This window comes from Neovison vison, chromosome 6 (genome assembly GCF_020171115.1).
Source record: "Neovison vison isolate M4711 chromosome 6, ASM_NN_V1, whole genome shotgun sequence".
Taxonomy (NCBI): Eukaryota; Metazoa; Chordata; class Mammalia; order Carnivora; family Mustelidae; genus Neogale; species Neogale vison.
The window spans coordinates 14,815,940-14,841,903 of NC_058096.1; the positions used below are offsets into that span (position 1 = coordinate 14,815,940).

A 25,964-nucleotide genomic window follows, 5' to 3' on the forward strand; every position below is an offset into this window, starting at 1 on the left:
GGAAGCTTTCTCTAATTTTTTTCTTCTGGTGGAGGTGGAGGGGACTTTTAAATTATAAATTCTACAATGTTTGCTAATGAAGGCAGAAAGGCTTTTTTTTTTTTTTTTTTTTTTTAAGCGAACAATTGCTTTGGGAAGAGAAATGCAAACCCCACTGTCCCACCCTCATTCTTCTTCCCCCCACTTCATCTGTAATCTTCAAATCTGCTGAGCTCTTCCTTCCCGAGGCCAATTCACCTGCAAGCAAACTGAGAAAATGAGGGACTTAGTAGTGAATATTTCCAAAAGATAAATTTAGACCAATTAGAAACTGGTCTTTTGTACTGAGTTGTTCTCCTTTCTCCTCTATTGGTATTAAAAATAACTCTCTTTGGGGAAACAGTGGTAAAAATGCATGGTCACCTTTTTTGAGGAGGAAAGAGCAAAATGTCTATTCATGACCTCATTTGCCAACTAAAGGTTGAATGCCCTATGCTAGTGCAAAGTTTTCTTTCTATCTTTTATTGACCCAGATACTTACTCATATAGCTACTTAGTCCGTCATGCCGTCAGTTAGTTGACCTGAAATCCTGAAGTCAAGAAGGATTACTGATTTGGTAAAAAGAATCGGAGACTGGGAGTCAGAAGGTAGACCTGGCTTCAAGGTGTGGGCTTAACGACCTGAATAAGACCTTCGCATCTTGAGCAGGTTACTCCATCAGCCTCTATCAGCCTCAGCTCATGATTTATAAAAATTGAGTAGTAATTGATACTCATGGATGTCACAATAATTGATGGGATAAAATCCTTTTACGGACTTTTTTTTTTTTTTGCTTTTGCTTTTTATACCGCTTTATTCCAGTCTGAGGATCTCAATATAAAACTAAACGCTTACTAATTCTGAATTACTAGTAAATTTACAAGTTCTGCTAGCGGTTCAACACTTAAATAGATTAAGTCATCTTGGACACATGGTAGATTTTGTGTAATGAAAATACCTGAAACAATTAGGGCAATGTGCTCAGCTGATCAAAATGAAATGAACATTGGAAAAAAAGGCTGCAAGATTATTACTAAAATATTGCAATACTTACGTTACGAATTACCAGAACATTGTTTATTATGGTTCTGGGAGAACTGAAACCCCTTTCCTTTCTTTTTTTTTTTTTTTTTTTTTTAAGATTTTATTTATTTACTTGACAGACAGAGATCAAAAGTAGGCAGAGTGGCAGGCAGAGAGAGAGAGAGGGAGAAGAGCAGAGACCCCGATGCGGGGCTTGATCCCAGAACCCTGGGATCATGACCTGAGCCGAAGGCAGAGGCTGAAGCCCCTTTCTTAAAGCAAGATGGGTTCATGTCCCACACTCTGGGTTTAGCATGGAGTTTGGCATATAATGAGCATCCGGGAAATGTTTTCCCATAAAAATGAATGAACGAAGCAAGAAAATATATTCAACTTTAAAATACCATTAATATGGGTAAGTCTCCATGATCAGAAGATGCACTTCATATGAACATTCCATTCAGCAAAGAACGAAAGAGCAGTTTGTTGCAGCACATGAAATGCACTTTTCAGTGGTCTTCCCATTTTATTTAAAGGCCACATTGATCTCCTTTGTGATTATGCTCCAGTATTTTAAAAAAAGGGGGGGTGGGGGAGGAGAAACTATGCAATTTCAAAGCAGGAGGGAAAAAAAATGCAAATGAGACTCAAGTAGCCAGGAGTAAAGAAGAAAGGGGAATGAGTGGGTCCCTATTTCTATTTTTTCCCCATCTCAACAAATAATCCCAAACTCTCTCTGTTCCCTCAGCACCAGCAATAGTGTTTGTAAGGCTGGACTGTGAGGTAGAAAGATCGAGTGCTGGACTTACAGGCAACAATTTGAACTCATGGCTCCTACTAACTGTCTTTGTGACCCTGCTAAGTTACTTAACTGCTCTGAGGCTCAGTTTCCTTGCTGTAAATAACGAAGTTAGTAACGCTTACTTCACAGGATGATTGGAGGATTAACAGCGAGGCAATCCCATGTGCTTGGTTTTCTTCCATTTTTAGTACTTATCAGTGGCTCAGGACTAGCAGTTCCAGAAGTGAAGAGGGTAAGTGGCTCATTACTGGTACCTGAGAGCCTTCAACCATGCAGACCGGCTTGGAAAAAAAAAAGCAAGAATCCATGAAGGCTACATTCTAACAATTTTAATTCTCATGTAAAAATTTTTTTTTAAAAAATAATGAGCGATAAAACGTGTTATGGTCCTACAGACCCTAACCACTACCACCCCCCGCCCCGTTGCATTCGCTCATATCCATTAGACTCTGAAGAGCAGCTTAATTACAAAGTTATCGCAACCTACCCAAGATGTTAGAGGAATCTTTTAATATCTGACACACGAAAATATGGTTTGGGTGGAGGGGTGGATAACTAATTAAATAAAATAAGAAAATGAAAGACATGTATCAAGTCCGGAGGTAGCTGACATCCATGTCCATGACGGTTCATACCCAAGTTTGTGTCTGAATATGATAAAACTTAACATTTCTTATTGATTACTTGAAGTTGACAAATCTTGAAGACACAGAACTGTGTCATAATTTAAAAAAAAAAAAAGGGTTCAATTTTCCAATGTGATGAGAGTCCTCGAGTGAAAGCCTAAATCATGCACTGTAGCAATCACAAGTTAATGTTGGGGAAATAAAACAGAGGCTTTGTACAGCTGTTTGCCTTCTCCCAGTAAAGTATGTCTGTTAAAGAATGGTAGCTCAGTAGATTCACATTTGTGGTAAATCAAATATTCTGTTATGTTAGTTGGCTGTGTACACTTTCCAACAATTATCGATGGTAGATTTTAAAGGAATTTGTTTCTGCTTTTATTATCATAGTCTCTAAAAACTCTATAATCTATCTTTTTTTAATCAAGAAAGGATTTTCCACTTTAATGTTCAATCATATTAGAAAGAAGATGTGATGAGCCATTTCTAAATAGTTTATATGGTAGGAACTGGAAAATTATATAAAAAGCCCAGGTAATTAGCTGGAAAACAGTATGCTATACGTTAATACTCAATGAAAAGCTTACAGAGGTTTCAGCCCCAAGAAATTCTAGTATTCTATTGTCTGCTTGTTTTTTTGTTTTTTGTTTTTTGTTTTTGTTTTGTTTTGTTTTGTTTTAAGCAAGCATTATCCATTTCATTTAACACCTTTAGAAACTTCAGGCAACTTTTGTTTACAAAAGTTTTACAGTTACAGACTTGGTTTATTAAAGATTTGTGGTGTTGGCCGAAAGCTGGAGAGGATAAGTGCATTTAACTAAATTCAACATTCACTTAAGAAAATTGTGTTCCCAAACCACACATGCCCACAAAAGGAAAATACAATATAATCTACCTCAGAAAAGGAAATGACAAATGAGAAGTCAATAGTGTAACTTTTAGGAAGGTGGCCACTTGCTACATTTTGGGAATGATATGCGTTTGACTGCAAATGGCAATAAACAAATCCTCTTCAGACAGAACGGTCTGTTGCATGATGGAATGTCATTTTCCAGGTCTCATTCGTCTGCAAGAGCTCATCAAAGCTCCCTCCAGATATAACATTAAAATCAAAATCCGCCAGCTGCCCTCTGGGAATAAAGATGCCAAGCCTTTGCTCAAGGAGATGAAGAAGGGCAAGGAGTTCTATGTGATATTTGATTGTTCACATGGAACAGCTGCAGAAATCCTTAAGCAGGTAAGAGGGGTAGGGAGGGTTGAAGTAGGGGGGGGTGGATTTGTTCATATCTCTTTTTCAAAAATGCCATCTGGCTTCACTCAGTGCAGTGTGATGAAACTGCAGCAGTCAGGTTTAGGATGAGGATTACAGCTTTCAGAACACTTTTAAAGGATTCAGGGAGTTCATAGGGCTCAGGGAATTCAAAGAAGCCACCTGTTGGATAGAGTTGTAGATGTGGGGTCCTATGTATTGGAAGGTGTGTAGATCCTGTCAGCAGAGAAGGATGACATTTCAAGGCTATTAAGCATCTTTTCTTGTATATCCCTTGAAAGAACTGAGCAGATTTCATTTCATAACACCTGACTTGTCCTAAATACATCTTCCTCATGGCAAGACCTCTTTTGTCAAACATGTAGGATTTTGAGCATAGTGAAAAGAGGACACTGGGACAACAAAGAAAAGATGTTTCTCTCTTCTGACTTGTCACAGACAATGAGCTGCCATGCATAATCTTGATGAATACTGTAGGTGGAAACACTTGACAAATTGTGAAATCGTATGTAAATGAAAGATGTTAGTAATGATAGGAATAATGAAAACAGCAGGGTAATCATTCCTGAGCACTTCAGGATATACTACTGGTCTAAGGAAGATAAAGCATAGACTAGTGGTCCTCAACCCGGAGTGATTTTGTGCCTTCGGGGACTTTTGGCAATGTCTAGGCACATTTTTGGTTGTCATATTGGGGACAGTGGCACTCTCCTGGCAACTAGTATTTAGAGGCCAGGGATGCTACTAAATATTCTATAATGCACAGGACATCCCCCACAACTGAGAACTGTTACCCTAAAATGCCAGTAGTGCTGGGGTTGAAAAACTCTGGCATAGACAAAGATAATGGAAAAGGCTAGTGAGATGCTTAAAATAGATGCATTAATAAAAGATCAAGGGATGAATTTAAAGAAACACGGGGGAAAATACCCACGCCATATTTACGTGGCTTTAATGGGTGTCTCTTTTATTTAATTTAAGCAGTTATTGTGGCATAAGGCAGTGTTCTTATCTGAAATGACAAACCATTATTTTACTCTCCGGTTTAAAAGGTTTGGGGTGTGCTATGTGGTTGACTGGAAATGGGCACTAATTTCACAAGTAGACCAACCCTCTGCACAAATGTAGAGCTGAGGATTTCCAAATCACTTGGGAGAGCTCTTAGAGTGGCCATCGTGCATGACTCTCCAGTACTGGATCTCATATTTGAAGGGCATCTCTCCGAAGCCATTGAATTCACAGTTGAGTCTTTAATTCTCACTGAAAGTAGACAATCAAGAAAGTTGACTAGAGGTTCCCATTATCTCCTGGATGATTACACAAAAAATCTATTTCAAGTCATAGAACATATTTTAAGTTGCAGTTGGAAACAATCTTAGAGTGACACCGGGGTGGCTCAGTTGGTTAGGTGTCCAACTCTTGATGTCATCTCGGGTCTGGATCTCAGGGTTGTGAATCCAAGCCCCCATTGAGCTCCATGCTGGGCATGGAGTCTACTTAAAAACAAACAAATAAACAACAAAAAAAAACCTGAGACATCATCAAGGCTAATCTTCTCACTTGAGAGGATCAAGAAACTGGAACTCAGCCTCCTCTCTCCCACCCTGCATCTTATCCACTATGAAATGTTGCTTTTCCAGTTAGGAGAAAAGTATGTGTTACCAACTTTTAGGTACAGTTGCATTAACAAATCTCCAGATATTATAATTAAAATGATCTTTCATTAAAGAAAGCAAGCATGTTGCAGTGATGTCCACAGCTCACTTTAAAGGTAAAATAAATAGAATCAGCCCACTTTATCTTAAGGCTTCATTTGAGAATTTCAATACAGTTCATTAAAGTGTGTAATGGGGTGTGAATCAGAACTGAGAAAAACACCCAAATTTTATGTGTAGCCCTCAAAATGCTAAGAAGCATCTCTTCCCAGGAGTCTGTTATAACAGAGACTGGGGACTTCCATTACATTTAAGAGAAAGACTTGCCGATGTGTCTTTTCCTGGTGAGATACCCATTTGGCTCACATAACTGGCAACCTCTCCCCTAAAGCACAGGCTTAGAACGGGCAAGCTGGGAAAGAGCTGCTAGAGTTTTTCCTCTATTTCAATAAATATGGATGCAATGTTCTTTTGACGCAACTGACTCTTTCCTGGTAGCATAGAGATTACATCATTCAAAGACCAATTTTTTTTTAAGATTTTATTTATTTATTTGATAGAGACAGAGATCACAAGTAGGCAGAGAGGCAGGCGGTGGGGGTGGGGGGAGGCAGACTCCCTGCTGAGCAGAGAGCCTGATGCGGTTTCTTAATCCAGGGACCTGGGATCATGACCTGAGCCAAAGGCAGAGGTTTTAACCCACTGAGCCACCCAGGTGCCCCAAAGACCAATTTTTTAAACAACCCAAGAAGTGTCTGCTGGGGTAAGGGAGTGAGGAATTAGTTGAGTTTTGTTCTAGCACACCCAAGAAGTGTCTGCTGGGGCAAGGGAGTGAGGAATTAGTTGAGTTTTGTTCTAGCCATTGGCATGCACCCTTCTGCCTCTGTCCTTGCCATGTCATATTTTATCTTGTGTTTACTCTTCCTCATTAGGTTCATGGTAAGATTGTTGTGAGGCATTGCAGGAAACTACTAAAGAGCATGTTCATCCAACTTTTGTTGTAGACTGCTGAGCTACAGATGGGGGTGGGGGGCTCCTGGTTGGTTTAACCAGGTTTAATCTGGACCTCCAAGAAGCTGCATGGTTGGAAAAAGATTGAAGACCTCAGGACTTTGTATTAAGGTCAAAATGAGGCCCAAGTGCTCCGTGTGGTCCAGCTTGACTTGACCCATTACCTTTGGGCAACAACCTGTAGAAATGAAGAGACCTCCCCTCTGTCTGCCAAGCGTGTCTCTAGGGAAGCTGGAGAGTGCAGGAGTTCAAGGTCCTAATTCTGGCCACCAGTCAACCAATCTCTTCCTACCTCTTATACTGAAGTGAAAATGATGGTGCCTGGCATCCTCTATACAGTCTTATGCAGCCTCAAATAACCCCAGGGTAAATTTGGTATTCTCAATTCAGAGTTGAAGAAACTAAAGTTCAGATATGTTAAGTGCCCCAACTAGGTCACTCTCTGATTGGCCAGGCTGCCTCATGGTCTGGAGACCACCTATTGTCAGAGCCTATGTGCCCACTTTACCGTGAAGGACCCCCATTCAGAATGGATAAGCCCTTCCATTTCAAAATAAGCTTCCAGAAATGTCTGGAGAAAACACAAACACCTGCTGCTGGCCTCCTTTAGAGGATATTAATATTAATAGTTCCTGCTTTTTTCGTGACTAAAATCATTGCTGATAAAATTTTCTCTGCCAGGTCAACTTGGCTTTCTTCTCAAGTACATTTCCCATTACTTCCGTGCATTTCTCTGCACCTTCATCATATTTTACTACTTTTTAATGATTCTTCAGGAAAAAAAGGAAATCAAATGCACTTTAAAGAAGATATCTGACATTTATCTAAAAGTAAAAATTGGGGAAAAGTCTATAGTTATTCTTGGGCATGCTAATCACTCCAGCAAAGTAATTATTTCTATTCATATTGAGCAAGTGCTATATGATGAGAATCTGAAAAGTTATTTCCCCAAAATTAGTTAGAAATTCAAATGTCAAGACTTGATTAGGTTACAGAGGAACAGAGACTTCATATGAATGAACTGTCTTCATGAGTTTCTGTAGTCTGAGAGTGGCTCCAGCAGCCAGCAGCACACACAGGGGACCCATCCCATTACTTGGTGTCCTCTCCTCTCCCTGTGCAGCTGCCACCTCCCAGCTGGGGTCCTGCTGCTTCACAAGGATACTCCCCTCTCCAAGCCTGTCTCCAGTGTGGACACTCCCAGTTCTCTACAACTCTTTGATTTCACTTCCTCCAAGTCCCACTCTCTTCCCACTGACTCTTCAGTGCCACCTTGTCTGCCCCCTTGTTGGCTTATAAGTATGATTCTACCAAGAGAGTGCTGATGGGAGGGAATTTAAAGGTAAGGAACTAGATAAGAAGACTGTACTAGCATGCCTAAAATGTGCCCAGTGCCATGCTGGGTGTTAAGAAACTATCTCCTTGGATCTATACAGTAATTTTTGGTATAATTAGTTTGATCCCTCTTTTGCACACAAAAATCGAAGCTCAGGGGCACCTGGGTGGCTCGGTGGGTTAAAGCCTCTGCCTTCGGCTCATCAGGATCCCAGGGTCCTGGGATCGAGCCCCGCATTGGGCTCTCTGCTCAGCGGGGAGCCTGCTTCCTCCTCTCTCTGCCTGCCTCTCTGCCTACTTGTGATCTCGGTCTGTCAAATATATAAATAAAATCTTAAAAAAAATCTGAAGCTCAGAGATAGTAATAATTTCATCTACCATGTGATGAGTATGTTCTTAATGCAAACATCCCAGCATTGACTCATTTGTTGTCCATATTCCCTAGAACACTATGATCTCCAAGGGGATAGAAACCTCCTTTGTCTTGTTCTTCCAAATCCCGAGCATGTACATTACTTGAAACATAGCATTCAATACTGCTTTGTTGAATGTGTAAAGGAAAAGGGTGAATGAATGATCCAAGAACTATACTAGAAGCTCTTGATAAAAGCAATCTCCAAAATCACCTCCCTTCCATCGGACTTAGTGTACTATACTCTCAACTCTGCCAAAGCATTTGAACAAGTTGTTCTTCTATGCCTCAGTTTCCTCAAAGGAAGATTTTATTCAATCCCCGAAATCCTATATTAAGAACTATAATGCATTTCAGCCTATGAGTCCACTTCCTGAAAATAAATTTGCCTCTTCAGAGAAATGCATAGTCACTTTCAAATCCTGTAATAGGATTGAGAAAGCAAGTCACAATTTCAAGCCGAGTAGCCGGAATCCTAATGCTTCCCTGATAGAAAGGGAGGGAACACTGTGATACTCCATCCAGCAGCGAAGCTGTGTCCCTGGGCCAAATCCCTGAGCTGGAGAGCGGCCATACCAAGCATGAACATACTGTTTCTGACTCAGGAAACCTGCTCTCTTGTTTACATGAACAAGTTGTGTCAGAAGAGAGACTTCTTTCCCCTCACAACACTTAGAGCAATGAGTATGAAGCTATAATTGAGCCATTAGTCTCCATAAAACATTTTAGTGCCAAAATATTTTGTGGAATTATATCACATTTTCTCCTGTCAACATTTGTGTGCTGTTGTTTTTATTTTTTTTCCTTTCTGTCAATTAGCATAACAAGGCCAGGGAGAAAATTCTTTTTTTTTTTTTTTTTTTTTTTTTTTTTAATCCTGGCTTCCCTCTACTAGGACATGCAAGGGCAATGCTGATTAATCAAATAATTTTATGCATTGATTCTTTCCTCGTAGAAGTTGAACCTATTGCCCAGGACTGGGACAAAGAGAGGTGGTTAGAAGGGGCTCATTTCGTGTTTCCACAGGATAGAAGCACTGTCAGTCTTCACCTCTCAACACAGAAAACAGACAGTCAAGCAGTATAACTGTGATGTGCCAAGAGGTTATAAACCTATGTTTGGAATCCATACCCACTAAGTCAGATATGTAACCCCATCTCTAATCAGACACACACAGAGTAGGCCAAAGACCTTAAGAACTACCTCTGATGGAACTCCCTGGGTGCCAGGCACCATTGCTAAGAAGATAAAATGCATCATTCACTTAATTCTTATGAGAAAATTCTATACACAAGAAACTGACCGAGCTCAGAGAGCTTTTGTTACTTGCCCAAGGTCACAGAGCCAGCAATGGCTAGGCTGGGAGGCTGGGATTCAAAGCTTACCTCAGGATTTAAAAGGGAAGGAAAAAAAAAATCCCAATCTGCTGCTGTTTATGTACACTAAGATGCCAACTGATTCTCATCACAGTACACCATGGATCACATTCTAAATCTTTTTTTTTTTTTTTATGCATTTATTTAACAGAGAGAGAGATCACAAGTAGGCAGAGAGGCAGGCAGAGAGAGAGGAGGAAGGCGGGCTCCCTGCTGAGCAGAGAGCCCCATGCGGGACTCCATCCCAGGACCCTGAGAACATGACCCGAGCCGAAGGCAGAGGCTTAACCCACTGAACCACCCAGGCGCCCCCCATGGAACACATTCTAATTAGACTCTGTACTCCTTTAATGCAGTGTTTCATTCTATTCTCCAACATCCCATCATTTGTGTAGTTTACATGAGTCCTTAAGAAATGTTGATTATATTGAAACCAAGGAGAGACTGCAGTAGAGACATAGTAGAAAAATTCACTCTTTCATTTAACACATATTTGTTGAGCACTGATTGAAGGTGAGAAAGATACAAAAGTAACAACAACAACAACATAAAATAAATCCCTGCCCCGTTGATCAAAAAAAAAAAAAAAAAGAAAGAGCTTGAAAATTAAAGTCACAGAATGTGGCTACCCAATGCCACAGACTGGTGAAATACAGGGAAACTCATTTCTAAAGCAGGGACTGGGACGAGAGTCTTAGACTGAAGGTTGGTAGATCCAGTTGCAAATTCTGCTCTTGCCCTAATAGAATAAAATAGTCACCATTCATTGGGTACTCACTCAGTGCCAGAATATGCTATGCATTCCACTAGGAGATCTTCTTATCCTCTCAAAATATCCCATGTTATAGATGAGATAAATGAATTTCCAGGTCATCCACCTAATTAATGGCAAGGCTGGAATTTCAAGCCAGGGCTTACCGTGGCAATGATTTGAGTTTCTTCGATCTTTTAAATATGCTGCTTTGAGCAAGACCATTGATTCTTCTTCAACACAGTGACTTCATCTGCAAAATAGGATTGTTGGATTCTAATCTCGCTAAAATTCTCCTTTGCTCTGAGCCTCCATGCATATAAGTGATTAGGAATCCTCTTCCCAGTGTCCAGACATAAAGAATTTGCACATTGCCTTGTACTTAGTAGGCTTTCAAAGAAATGAGGGAATAATTAAGCAGTTCATTTTTTTTTAAGTTCCTGGAGTCCTTTGGTAGCCTTTGAGACAATTAATTGATGGGAAGTTCATTACTTTGGCTAAATCCTGACGATGTAATAATGATGACTCTCAATTTATTCTAACTGATGATAATTTGTAGTACAGTATATAATTATTTTGGCAACACATTCTCAACCCAATTGTTTCTCTCAGGCTGATATTAAAATCCATTTACATTTCCTGAGCATAGAGTAAGTTTTGGTTGTAAGGAACGGTTCATAGATATGAGAATGTTACTTAATATGCACAAGAATTAATTGACCTCTGTGAATAACTAATAATGTAGTGAAGGAATTTGCAATGTGTCTATACTCTTAGTGCACAGGATGCCCAATTGCATACTTGGAAAAACTTCCAAACAGTAGATTTGGAAAAGAATATAGATTTGTTTCTATCTGAATTGAGAGGTAATAAAAATCACATGTATGCCTCAGAAATACTCTAATGCTTAATTCCAGCTACATCAGAATTTGGTTGTAATAGGAGATAAGAGAAATTATCCTTGCAAAAGAAGTGGGGGTAATTTAGAAGGAATCAGGTTATAAACATCTGATATCAAAGCATGTCTTAAACCTTTAGCAGGATTAGTGAACCACGGCATTATTCAAAATTTGGGGGATGTTTGTTCACCTCCATGTGCCTTTTCCAGGAGAAAAGATCCATAGCTTTTATCAGATTCTCTAAAGAAACCTAATACTGAAGTAGGTTAAAAATCACTTTGCTATGTTAACCACATCAGCTTCTTCAACCCTTCATAAATGCAAGATTTTACGAAAAGAATCTTCCCACCCTACTTTCCCCATGACTGTTAGACAAATCCTTCTGCTTAAGGGTGACCATGTAGGACGTAAATTTCACTATTTATTCAGCTAGCATATATTAGATGTTTTGTATGTCTTAAAGACTATGCCAAGGTAGGGGGAATAAAATATAATGAAAAACTCTAGTGTATTGGATGCGTTATTTAACAGAGGACTTTGCGATTCATTATTTGCTACATCTGTAAAATGGGAAAGTCATAGTGCATATCTCACATTGTACATATCTCACATATCTCACATTGTTCTGAGAGAAGTAAATATGACATTGCCTATAAGGCATTAAGCCCACTGCTGATGCATGAAATATTCCACATGTGAGAGATTACCATCAGCAATATCATTAGTGATATGTGCCTAGGCAAAACTACAAGACTGATACAGTGTTTCCCACTGTTAACCCTGTCACTGCATTACTTCTTAAACTTTGTGACCATGGTCCCCAAACCTCCTCTCAAGCCTGACTTTCCAAGCCTCCCTATTATACCTTGCTCGATGTCATTAAATCTCCACACCAAATTTAACACACTACATTTTCTCCTCTACTTTTCTCCATCCAGTTCCCCAGAACTACTTTCTCCTCCTGCCCCTGTTTTGGTGACCAGAAACACCAGCCAATTGTTCAATCCAGAAACCTAGGAGTTCGCTTGACTCTACCTTATCCTTCCTATTTATGAGTTACCAAATGTTGTAGCTTCTGCCTTCTGAATATGTTTCAGATTCCACCTCCTTTCCTCCATCTCTGTCATCATCTTTCTCCTACGCTGCAACAATTGATCGCTCTGTTGCAAGCCCCCTTTCCTCCCCATCCAGCATCCATGTAACCTCAAAAACTGTGCGTTCCAAATAAAAAATGTGACCTCATTCTTCTCATTTGAAATTCTTGGGCCCTCAACTACCATGCCTGCATTGCCTTAAGGCACAACCTTATACAGCTAGGTCTAACTCTCTGGACAGAAGGCTCCCTCAAAACTACATGGGCAGCTTATCAAGTTCTCTTGGTTTGGGGGTTCATTTCTTATGATAAAGCTCCAACTCCTGTGGTTCTAACTCTGGTCTCACCAAACAACCATACACTTTTATTTGGGTTCTCACTGAACAGGAGAACTTTGCACAAATTATTGTCTTTCTAGGACACCTGGATGGCTCAGTCAGTTAAGCTTCTGCCTTCAGTTCAGGTCAAGATCCTAGGGTGCTGGGATTGAGCCCTGCATTGGCCTCCTTACTCATCAGGGAGCCTGCTTCTCCCTTTCCCTCTGCCTGCCACTCCCCCTGCTTGTGCTCTCTCTCTGTCAAATAAATAAAATCTTAGAAAAAAAAATATTGACTTTCCTGCCACATATACCTCCTATAATCAATTAGTAAGTTAACATAGCACAGAGAACCCAGGATTGAAATCAAACCTGGGTTCAACTGCTATAACAATGCCCTGTCTTTCAAATCTATAAATTGAAGAAAGCACCTTCTCTCCAGTAGTATGAATAAACAAAACAAAACAAAACAACCCCAAACCCAAACCAAAACCTAGGATAGCAGTGGGCATTTTCTAACACTCAGAAAACAGTCACTATGATCATTATTGTTATAGCTTAAAAATATAAGCTTGGTTAATATAAATAGATGGTTCTCAGCTCTGCCTGTATGTGAATATTACCCGGGGAGGTCTGAACACATACCAATGCCTAGAACATATCCCAGACCAAATAAATGAGGATATTCACAGATGGGGTACAGGCATTGGTGTTTTTTAAAAATACACTGAAAAACACGTATTTAAATAGTTTCTAAACCTGATAGTTATTAAATAAATTGACTAAAAGTCTGAAAAGCTGAAGAACGGAACCCAGACTCACGATGACTTCACTCCTCTATAGATATCTCATGAGACCAGCAAGATCACTATTTAATGGCTGCATGCCCATCTCTCCCTCAAATAGTTATCTTCAGGGTAATTGGAGATATAGATTTTTTTACCACCATTAGGAAAGTAGCTTGTTACAAAAAGACTAAAATGTATTCAACATCTTTATTTTGTTAATTTTCCCGGTTTGTTCAGTACTTTGTGTAGATTTGTTGAACACTTTGCTGTTCAAACTTTTCTTCCATTGTGCTCTTCTTTTTTTTTTTTAAGATTTTTATTTATTTGACAAAGAGAGATCACAAGTAGGCAGAGTGACAGGCAGAGAGAGAGGAGGAAGCAGGCTCCCCGCTGAGCAGAGAGCCTGATGTGGGACTTGATCCCAGGACCCCAGGATCATGACCTGAGCCAAAGGTAGAGGCTTTAACCCACTGAGCCACTCGGGCACCCCGTGTTCTTCTTTTTTAAATATCATTTTCCCACCAGTGTTTCCTGGATGTTGCAGAGGGTTTATTCTTTCCTTTCATGTAATCCTCCAAAATCCTTACTCTCTCCTTTTGCTGGGTTGCCTGTTTCATTCTGCCAGGGAAAATCTTTTCTCTGGCTCTATTGTCAGCAGTCCATATCCCTTAAATATCATAATCTCTTCTGTTGTGCACCTGGGTGGTACAATCTGGTTCTTCTAGTGGGATGATATCCCAGAGTAAAACTAAACCTCATTGGTTTTCATTCCATTTATTAATATCTATGAACATCAGTTTCCTTTCTCCTCCTGGCCAAACTTCCTAGAGGGAGAAGCTTAAAAAAAATTAAAACGTAAAGATGTTCCCAAATAGTATGGCCATTTCATCCATCAGCACTTTGTGGAAAATCCTTTGCTTTTCTTTCATTTCTCTTGGAGGCAGGAGGAAACTGGCCTGGGTTTGTCCATGGCAAAGCACCACCTTCCAGAGGAGGGAAAAGCCCTAGACTCTCTTTGTAGGCGACTTGTATCTGTACATATGCACATCGTTAGCATGTGTATGTGAATGGAGGAACACAGAAAAATTTAGAATGTTTTCAACTTCAAACACTTTTCTCCTTGACACGTGCACTTGCTATTACTATACCAAAGTGGTGCTGTCTCAGGTGCTGGGATCACAAAAGATGAGCAGATGTAGTGCATTGCTTTCCTATTGCTGCTGTAAGAAATTTTCACAAATGTGGGGACTTTAAACAATACAAAGGTATTCTCTTACAGTTGTCACAAGTCTGAAGTCAAGGTGTGGCCAGCGCTGCATTGCTTTTGAAGGCTTTAGGGAAGAATTCAATTCCTTGCCTTTTCTAGCTGCTAAAGGCTATCCTCATTCCTTGGCTTGTGGCCCCACCTCAATGGCCTTCCCACCCCCATCTACTTTCCTATCGCCTTCTCTGCCTTTTGACCCCCTGCTTCCAGTTTATAATGATCCCTGTGATTATATTGGCCCCACTTGGATAAGCCAGAGTAACCCCTTCCAAAATTAAAATCTTTAACCTTATCACTTCTGCAAAGTTCTTTTTTCACATATAAAGTAACATTTTAATAGATTGTAGGAATTAGGATATGGACACTTCTATGGGACCATTATTTAGCCTGCTCCATAAAGAGTTCAATATACCTAATGCTATTTCCTATGCATTCCATTGTTACCTTTGTAGATATAGGTTATGATCATTTATTTTGACATGAGTTTTTTTTTTTTTTTACAATGATAAAGACTGATCTCAAGGCTACTTATACTTAGCTTGTTCTACTAAAAGTGTGTTGTCAAAGAAGCATCCTTCCCAAAAGGATAGTGTAGATGCAGCCTACAATACCCCAGTTGGCAGGTGAGAAAGAACTACACCCTAACTCTCAGACCTTCTTCTTAAAATCACTGCTCTGAAACCTGATACCATTCAACTGATTTCCTAAAGATTATTCTTATGAAGAAATAACTTATTTCTATCTTGAGGTAAAACCATTATTTTAGCTACATAGCATGTCATACATTTGGAAGTTGTTCAGTTGAAATTATTGACTAAAAACCATGTCTAATGGCTGAGAATTTATCCTGATATTGAGAAGGCTATAAAAGGAGCAATACTCTTTAGGTAGGCCAATATAAACTTCAAAGACATCTATTTTTCAATGGAAAGAGGCAGTAATAAAAACCTTTATAAATATTACAAGAATACTCAAAAATTGCTCAGGAGCACTCCAGTTTCCATTTTAAGTTTCTGCTATTACGATAGCAGCAGATACCAATTATTTGTGACATACGGCTTGCCCTTAGTAATGGATGCTGAGAATTTGTAGAGGATTTTTTGTTACTGCCTCTATAGCACTGCATTGCCTTCTGAAAAATGATCATGTTGAAATATGGTACAGGCTACTTGAGATACCAGGACATGTTATTGGAAGACTTTTACCCAATGACTTTCTAGGTATCTTATAGGCCAACTGTGTCACCAACCACAGAAGTTACAACCCACAAACTATGTTGGTCATCTTCATCTGCACTTGAATGAGGGCTCTTGAGACAAACTAAAACATGATCTTTGTGCTGCTCAGGTATTATGTGATAACCCATCTAAATCCAAGAGATAGTCTTTACTGAGAACAACAGGACTACACCAAGGAAAGTCAATGGTGCTGTTAACAAGGTCATGAGTGTTCTGCTATAAAAGCTCCAGAGAGCAGATGGGATGAGGTGGGGCCACCCTTGTTAATGAGTAATAACTATGTATCACGGTATAATAATAAGAGTGGGACCATTAGAATTATCCTTTGGAGAGTCAACTGCCAATGAGTTTTATTTTATCTTCTGGTGATTCATTTTAACTACAAAAGGAAGAAAATTGTAATTACTTTCAAGCCACTGAAACAACAAAATAGCCATGTGGCACTTCCATAATAGTATAATCCAGAGAAACTCTTCCAATAGGTATGAGTCACCCTTCCTCTTGCTGGTCTAAGGAATGTGTTTTCTAGATAACATGGAATAACATACATAGGCAAAGTATTAAGACTTCTAGTCTTTTGGTATTTTTCTCTGTGTTAATCGGGGTTCTCCAGAGAAAAAGAATCAATAGGAGATAGATGTGAAAAGATGTATTATGAATAGGTTCACCTGACCTGGAGGCTGAGAAGGTCCGCAATCTGTCTCCACAAACTGGAGACCCAGTAAAGCTGTGGTGTAATTCCTGTTGGAGTCTGGAGGCCTGAGAACCAGAAGAGCCAATGGTGAAAATCCTAGTCCAAGAGCAGGAGAAAAGCAAAGTTCCAGCTCAGTCAGGCAGTAAGAAAAACGATGCATTCCTCCTTCCTCTGCCTTTTTGCTCTATTCAGGGTCTCAGAGGGATGATACCCAATACATTGCGGGGGTTGGGGGGCTCATCTGGAAGCACACTCAGACACACCCAGAAATAGTGTTTAATCTAGGAACCCATGGACCTGGTTAAGTTGACACATGAAATGAACCATCATAGTCTCTTTTAAATTTTTATAACCAATTCTGCAGGGACATAGAGTATGATTAACTCTGAATATTATTTTGTTGGAAGCCTTTTCTGTTTCCTAACTCAGCTACATGAGACCTGAATAGTCCATCCCTCTTTATGTGAAAAAGATCTTTCATCTTCTCCCAATCATGATAATTTATTATGTGCTATTTATTTATTACACAAGGAATTAACTCAGCCTAAAAGTACATTTGAAACAAAGTCCTTTTTTTTTTTTTTTTTTTAAAGAGAAGAGTTGGAAAGAAAGGGGATATTAGATAAGAAAGACAAAGCTAAATGGTACTGGCACACATAAAATATATACCTTGTATTTCTACTTGTTGCTAAAGGAGAACACAATTTTCACCCTCAACTCCCCAGCATTCAAAACAAAGTCATTTAAAAAAAAAAAAAAAGTACTTACACGCCTTGCAATACTCATGCAACAAGAAATTGTATTTATTCAGAACAGAAACAGTTTGCTATGGCCCTCATAACTTCGTTAGTCACCTATCAGGGTGAAATCTCTAGAGGGTGACCTATGTCAGTATCTTTCTTCCTCCATGGCCAGAACCAGCACATGGCCCCACCCAAAAGGGCCCACACAAGAGGGCAGGAAATGCAATCCTACCCATTGTCTTTCCAGCTGGGAACTTGGCAGTGGCACAAATTATGTCCAAACTATGGGTCTTCTGAAATCAAGAAGAGTAGTAGATAGTCAGTCTATCCCTCTTATAAATATATAATGTTATTGAAAGGGCTGAATTTTTTACTATCAATCTAAGTCAATGATATGATGTCAAGTTATTTAATAAGAATAATTCTGTTAAGAAAAAAACATTATTTAAAGAATATATTAGCAGAAGCAATGAAGGATAATATGTCATCAATATCAATACTATTGAACAACCACATTTATTAGACATTAGTGTGTGTGATGTGTTGTGTTTTATGTTGTTAAAAATGATTTAAAGATAGCCAGAACTAGTTTCTGGCAATACTGCCTTGGTAAAGTTACATTGCCTAGGTCAGCACCGCCTGCCTAGTCTGGCAGACAAGCACACTATCAAAATTCAAAGAGGTTAGTTTTTCTAAGGAAAAAGTGAATTTTGCAAAGATTAGAAAACTCCCCATATCATGATTATACTTTTTTATTTGAAAAACTGACATTTATCTTGATGTGACATTTTCTTAATCCCTTAATGACTTTTAGTTGAAATACCAATGTGCAGAGAGAAAATCGTCATGTGAATGTAATACTTTTATTTATAAAGTATGCTACTATTAAATGACAGAGCTGTTGGTCCAGACCAGTCTGCAGACTCTCACATGGACAGTTGTTTAAAAAGCACACTTTTCGTGCTTCTGGCTTTATTCTTACCCAGAAGCTTCATTCACCTGTGTCCTAGAAAGTCCACAAAGGTGGCAGATGAATGATTCACAACTATACCTATTTCTTAATTCCCATTTCTAGGATGTTCAGGGGAAGAATCAGGAGGCACTGACCCATGCACTAGGTAGGGAAAGCCAAGAACAGAGATTTTTCTAGTGTGCTAAATGAAAAAACATACTCAGACGACCCAAGGGTTCTTTCTGCATTAAAAGTAGACCTGCTAGGTGAGTATTCACTGTCTCTTCATAACTTTTTTCTAGCATTAAATAAGAGGTATATCAAATGAATACTTGCCTTCAGGAATTAAAAAATAACAAGAAGGATTAGTTGAATGGTTGCTTAAAAAGGGAAGGGGGAATGCCTATGCCCTCAACTGGTAACTAAATGTCTCCATTATCAAATTTTAAAAGAAAAGTCAGCCCACGTGCAAAGCTAAAAATTCAGGTGTCTTTTTGTTTCTTTTTCAGTTTCAGAAACAATATTTTGAATCTCAGTGTCCAGCTCTGTATTTTGACATAAAACTTGCCCCATCCTCTCTGAAAAGGTAGTCTTGGCTGCAATTACACTATCTAAGGACCAAAGTGAAAAATTGGACTCCTGACTGACCCCGGCAAGTTAGCTCTTTATGCTCCAATGATATAAGACACCAGCTAACAAGACCTCACCATGCGTGACTTTAAACGTTATTGATGGCCTAAAGCAATTCTACCCTTTTTAAAATTCTTTTGTGTGCCTGGTCTTGTTATCACCATAGGAGTGACTTACACACGGTGGGCTCATGATTCAGAGAGTTTCTTGTCATTTGTCTTACCTTCATGACATTACAATTTCACTAAATATTCCTCTGGTCTCTACATTAGCAAACAGGGCAAAAGAAGTACTGGATTCATGTGTTCCGTGCTGTCAACAGATACCCTCTTCATTCTTTATCCCTTCTCATGTAAAATCATTCAAGTTTACATTTCTTAGACAATTTCTAGGACCTCTGATAACAGGGGTTGCCTTTCCTGAGATCTTTTCAACCCCTTTCTTCTGCTGAAGTTGATCCGAACGGACATGTTTTCCATAGAGCAGCGTTTTTCAACCACTGCTGCGGCAAATAGAAACCCAGGCTCTGCCCTGGAGAATTCCAGTTTGGGATGTCTCTCTGATGGAATCAAAGAATATCTCATTGTAAAACCTCCAGAGGGGATTCTCATTTGCATTCAGAGTTTTATCAGAGTTGTGAGGATAACGCCTTGGAAATTTGATTTCTGAGTTTTCTCCATACATTTCTATACAAATACCAAGAAACCGCACCCAAATGGTCCTTTGCTGACATCCCCCCTCCTAAGGAAGGTGATGCTCTTGATTTAGAAGACATAGAAACCTTCCCTTATTTCCAAATCATTTGCAACTACTTCTTTTCAATGGACACCGTTTCCAGGAACCTAAAAGTAGGATCACATTTTAATCAACTTACGCTACCTAGTGTCCTTTCTCTTCACCTCTTTTCCCCATTCCCTACCAGGTAAAAACAATGCACAGAATGTCTAGTCCAGAACTGTCAACGTCCCAAGTAGGTAATTGATGATCAAAATTAAGAGGCAGTGTGACATTTGTACAAAATAGTTCCCATCTGGGGCGCCTGGGTGGCTCAGTGGGTTAAGCCGCTGCCTTCGGCTCGGGTCATGGTCTCAGGGTCCTGGGATCGAGTCCCACATCGGGCTCTCTGCTCAGCAGGGAGCCTGCTTCCCTCTCTCTCTCTGCCTGCCTCTCCATCTATTTGTGATTTCTCTCTGTCAAATAAATACATAAAATCTTTAAAAAAAAAAATAGTTCCCATTCTTCCATCTAGAAACAAATCCTCTTTTCCCCTACTCATACTGTGGGATAAGATGGGAAAGCAGTAGAAAGGCTTCAGAGATATGCATATGTATAAGCCCTCATTTAAATATATCTACATACCAGTATTGCAATTCAACATTTAATGAGTTCTCTGAGGCAGTATGATAAGTATTAAAGCTAAGGAGATCAATAAAATATCTAAGCATGGAGTTACTAAGACACTTAGGCAATAAGGACAGCAAAACACTGTTATTAAGGTCAGATCCAAATATTAAATCTGTTGCACATAAATTATTTTTAATTTTTTAAAATTTAAATTAGACCTACCACTTCAGTGAAGATCGAACGAACATAGTCTAATGAAAGAACATTGGATGGAGGTTAATGGCCTGAGTCCTCATCTGCCCACATCAGCTCCCTATCAGCCACGGGTCTGTCTCAGGTTTCTGATCTGCTGAATCTGTGGATTTCCAAAGCCCCTTCCTGCTCTGTGTCCCCAAGATATTGCAATTGTCCCGCTAATGATCTATTTCTTATTGTAATTCTGTTTCTGATTCTTTCCCCTTATTTCTTTTTTGCAGATTCTGTTCATGGGCATGATGACTGAGTACTATCACTACTTTTTCACAACCCTGGTAAGCACTTCAGGTAGAAATGTACTGCATGCAATATAGGAAATGTCTCCAGTTATTTCAGTAGTCAGCCCCACCGGTGTCAGAGGCAGGGTATTGTCATGATATTATCATGGAGATTCATCTTACTTTCTTAAAAATCCTGAAAGTCCAGAAAAGCTGAACAGCAGGTTCTTTTTTTCCTTTCTTCTCTCTCTCTCTCTCTCTCTCTCTTTTTTTTTCTTTTTTTTACTAGCATCAGTGCATGTGCATCTGGAAAGGGATTTAAATGATACTTTTCATTAAATAAAAGCTGTCAAAGTACAAACTAGTCATAAAGAAGAATCACCTACATTTTCTATATACATTAGAAGGCACACTAGTGTATCTCAGCTTTTTGATCTTATATGATTTACCTGCCTATGTCCAGTGGATAGCTAGGTTAGCCGTGGTCACCGACCAGGTGTTTTGAAGATCATCAAGAAAAGGAGCATGGGGGAGATGCTCTGCACAGCGAACATTTTTCACCATTAAAAAAAAAAAAAGAAGAAGAAGAAGAATCATGGTTCTGAACCTAAGAAATTCAAAAGAGACTATAACATCCTAAATTTTGAGATTTTCATATCAAGGAAGAATGATTTAGGGTATTTAACATATCAAAATGATGTAATAGCTCTCATTCAATTTTAAAAATCAGACACACACAGACTTCACTTTCTCATAGGAGAAGAAAACACATAACCAACCTTTTTTTTTTTTTCCTTAAAGATATTATTTATTTACCTGACACACAGAGAGAGATCACAAGTAGGCAGAGAGGCAGGCAGAGAGAGAGGGGGAAGCAGGTTTCCTGCAGAGAACCCAGTGCAGGGCTCAATCCCAGGACCCTGAGAGCATGACCTGAGCCAAAGGCAGAGGCTTAACCCACTGAGCCATCCAGGTGCCCCTAAATTCCTTTAGAATTTTTTTAAATGTAATGTCTGACAGAGAGAGACATGGCGAGAGAGGGATCACAAGCAGGGGCAGTGGGAGAGGGAGAAGCAGTCTTCCCGTTGAGCAGGGAGCCTAACGCATGGCTCCATCCGAGTACCCTGGGATCATGACCTGAGCTGAAGGCAGATGCTTAGCTACTGAGCCACCCAGGCGCCCCTCCTAACCAGTCTTCTTTGCTAATCTGTCATGGTGTGTTGACTGCAATCTACCTAGGTTCTGGGAAATTTCCTGAGAGTTTATTTTACGAAATAAAACTGGCAAGGTAAGCTGGTGAGTAAGGGAAATAAAATAATTTGGAACAAGAACCAGGCAGCTGTCCTTGAATACATACTACTGATGGAAGCAGTGAATTCCACTCCTTGCTCAAGTATCTCTGGGACCATGAGACCAATGTTCCAGGGCAGGTGCTAAAAGCATCACTGTTCCAGAGCTTGGGGTAAGGGAGTGGGATGCAGGGCAGAAAAATCTTAAACTAAACTTTCCATGATCTTCCCTCCCTCTCTGATATCCTAACAGTTGAAGAAACCCCTAAGAACATAAAAGCATCTTACTTAGGTCACAAGTACAGCCCTTCCCCCATCACCATGAAGGTTCTGCTCAAGACAGCATGGACACCTGCCTCAGAACTTTCTATCATCCCACTGTACACACTCCTAAGAGCTGGTTTTGTTGAGATTTGAGACAATGAAACCTTAAAAGCCTGGTCTTCACAGAGACCCTTCGGAACAAACAACTTGCCCTCACAGTCTTGCTTTTTTCATCCTTCACTGACAAGCAGATGTTACAAACCAGATCCTGGACTTTCCATAGTCTATACTGCATAGGAAGCTCAATTTGTGCGCCAACTTAATGTTGTACCTGTGTATTATATTTATTTTAGCGCACCTCATTAAGTACTGTGGAGCCTGTGAGGGGTTCCATATGCATCCTGGAATCTTCTGCCTTCTTGTAGTTTAAGCAACTTTCCTTCCATTCATTGAGCATGCTAAAGGAAATCATTCTTTTTAGGGTCTTATTCTTTAAATTTGCTTCCTTAAGCATTTTCCTTGGGTTTTGTCTGCATTCTGCCATGCTTTTTATATTCTTACCATTCTTGCCCATGAGTATTGACAAAACTTAAAGAAGAAAGAAAGTTACATAGTACAAGGGGAGAAAACAGAACAATTTAGAAGGCAGAACGCTTTTCTGATATTGAGCCAGGAGCACAGATCTTCCCTATTAAAGCTTTACAGTCTAATCCAATGTTATCTTGGGAAAGAAGCAGTGTAAAGAATTATTCAAAAGAACAAATCCGTGCATATCTTCTACAAATACAGATCATGAGGTGTTTCTGAAGCTACTTTTCCTTTGGAACCACAGCCGCCCCTGATCCTGTAGTATCTTGCCTTGCACTTTTACAAAACAGTTACACTGCTACTAAATTTTTATGGAAGTTTTTCTCCTTTTATTCCCATTAAATGTTATACTGAAAGTTTGGTTTATTTTAAATGTGAGATATTTTTAATGACATATGTTAGAGTGAAACCTTTCTTCACCAGAAGAAACTTGAAATTTTTATATCATTTTAAATATGAATCAGCAAAGGCAAGTGGCTTAAGCATCTTAAGCTTAAGCCTTTGACTCAGGTCAGGATCCCACATCCTGAGTCCCTCTCTACTCAGCGGGGAGTCTGCTTCTCTCTCTCCCTCTGTCCCTAACCCCCTCATCCCCCTTCCCCTGCTCATGCTCTCACTTTCAAATAAATAAATAAATAAAATCTTTGACAAAATAAATATAAATGAACATAAGCCTCTGGAGTATACTCAGCCTCATCTGTAATGGAAAATGCAAGTGGGTTAAACTTTTCTCCCTGAAACTTTGCCTGAAGGGGAATTAGTTCTATGGTCATGATACTCATGTTCACACAACTCTAAGTTCCAGTTTATTCCTTAAAGAGAACACTTCACTTTTTTTTTTAATTTTTTTATTAACATATAATATATTATTAGCCCCAGGAGTACAGATCTGTGAATTGCCAGGTTTACATACTTCACAGCACTCACCATAGCATATACCCTCCCCAATGTCTATAACCCCACCCCCCTTCTCTCAACCTCCCTTCCCCCAGCAACCCTCAGTTTGTTTTGTGAGATTAAGAGTCTCTGATGGTTTGTCTCCCTCCCAATCCCATCTTGTTTCATTTATTCTTTTCCGGCCCCCCCCAAGTTCCCCACGTTGCATCTCTACTTCCTCATATCATGGAGATCATATGATAGTTGTCTTTCTCTGATTGACTTCTTTCTCTAAGCATAATACCCTCTAGTTCCATCCATGTGATCGCAAATGGCAAGATTTCATTTCTTTTGATGGCTGCATAGTATTCCATTGTATATATACACCACATCTTCTTTATCCATTTATCTGTTGATGGACATCATATTCTTTCCATAGTTTGGCTATTGTGGACATTGATGCTATAAACAATTGGGTGTGCGTGCCCTTTCGGATCACTACATTTATATCTTTAGGGTAAATACCCAGTAGTGCAACTGCTGGGTCATAGGGTAGTTCTATTTTCAACATTTTGAGGAACCTCCATGCTGTTTTCCAGAGTGGTTGCACCAGCTTGCATTTCCACCAACAGTGTAGGAAGGGGAACCCTTCACTTCTTATTGAGAGCTTCTGTCCAGTGAATGTTCTTCATGCCCTCATTGTATGGGGCATGGGTCAATGAGCCAGGGAATGGTATTTTTTTCCTCCTGGAAGTGATCTTCCTATCACATGCAGGGGCAAGTTCCAAATTTCATCTTTTTTACAAGATCTGAGGCAGCAAGAAGTGATGGAGAAGAGGCTGACAAGTGGGTCATCCGTGGACCACTCACATCACCACTGAGAACTTCAGAGTCTTCATCTATAAAATAAATCCCTTACAACTTACCACTCCCTTATAATTCCCCCAAACACTATATTTTAAAAACAGAACCATAACTTCTCAGAATACTATTCTGAGAAGTAACCTATTCCCAAGAACATACGAATAATCAACAGCCAAATTCCTCTTCTTGATTCATCTGAATTCTAATAGTATTGCAAAAAAATAGAGGAAAAATGAAAATGCTCGCTGCCTTAGAATTTCCCAAGCAGTGTGCAAGGGAAGAACAGCAGGAAATATTCTTTGATGAAGCAGTGTGAGGACAGCTGCCATTTTAATGTTAATTTACCTGTTGCTTCTGCAATCACTATTCTGTTTTACACAAAGAACATTGAAAATGTTAACGCTACTTTTATCATTTTTAATACTGCACAGGACTTATTTGCTTTAGATCTGGAACTCTATAGGTACAGTGGTGTAAACATGACTGGGTTTCGGCTGCTTAATATTGACAACCCTCACGTGTCATCCATCATTGAGAAGTGGTCCATGGAGAGACTACAGGCCCCCCCCAGGCCGGAGACTGGCCTCTTGGATGGCATGATGACAGTAAGTAGACTTAAAATAAAATCATTTGTGATGATTTTTTAATTCCTTAGGGTTTAGGATAAGAATTGTATATGCCTTCTATAGTGTAAGTAAAAGTATTATAACCCATGCCTTGACTTGAATGAGAGAAGAAGGAGTAAAGTTCTTAGGTGATTTGAAAGCCTATGCAGGGCTACTACCAAAAACCTCTGTTTTCAGCTTTCTGACCGTATGTGCCTCTGACCTAAATTAATTAATTAATTAATTAATTAATTTTAAAAAGTTAACAGGAGTTAGCCCTCACTGTCAGCCAAATGGAGACAAAGCAGAAACCAAAACAAGGGTAAGTGGAGAGAGTTTTAGGCCTGTAAGTGTGGCCCTGGGATGGGGGGTAGGGAAAGACGTGGAGCTTACAAAGGTGATCCAGAACCATTCTGCCTCCCTCATTTCTTATGCATCTCAACGAGTGGGGCACACATGGATAAATGTCAGGTTCGCATACCATCGGTGCATTCACATTCTTCCTGCCTGGGTCTGTACAGGGAAACCTTTGCAGACATTGACAGTGATTCACACCGGCCATATGTCACTCTTGAAGCAGACGCCAGGTCCACCTCCTGACAAGGGAGAGGTACTCTGCTGAACAGATAAATTGCAAACTGCCTCATCAGAGAGCTTCTCGCTAGCATCATTTGTCTTTTGTTGTCAAAGGCACCTCCCCTGGTTTTATTTCTCTAATGAAGCTCCCTGTGTGATGAAGAAAAGAGCAGGAAATTTTTTTTAAAAAA

At 39.6% G+C, this 25,964-nt stretch overlaps 1 protein-coding gene across 2 annotated transcripts in view; it reads left to right on the forward strand.

Moving 5' to 3' along the window:
- GRIK1 (glutamate ionotropic receptor kainate type subunit 1) overlaps positions 1-25,964 on the forward strand; it is a 381,656-nt gene that overhangs the window by 253,918 nt on the left and 101,774 nt on the right. For both annotated transcript variants that reach the window (XM_044251035.1, XM_044251036.1), the window contains exons 4-6: positions 3,523-3,704; positions 20,715-20,768; positions 25,024-25,197. In XM_044251035.1, the coding sequence (XP_044106970.1) occupies positions 3,523-3,704; positions 20,715-20,768; positions 25,024-25,197 (410 nt within the window). The remainder of the gene's footprint in view (positions 1-3,522; positions 3,705-20,714; positions 20,769-25,023; positions 25,198-25,964) is intronic.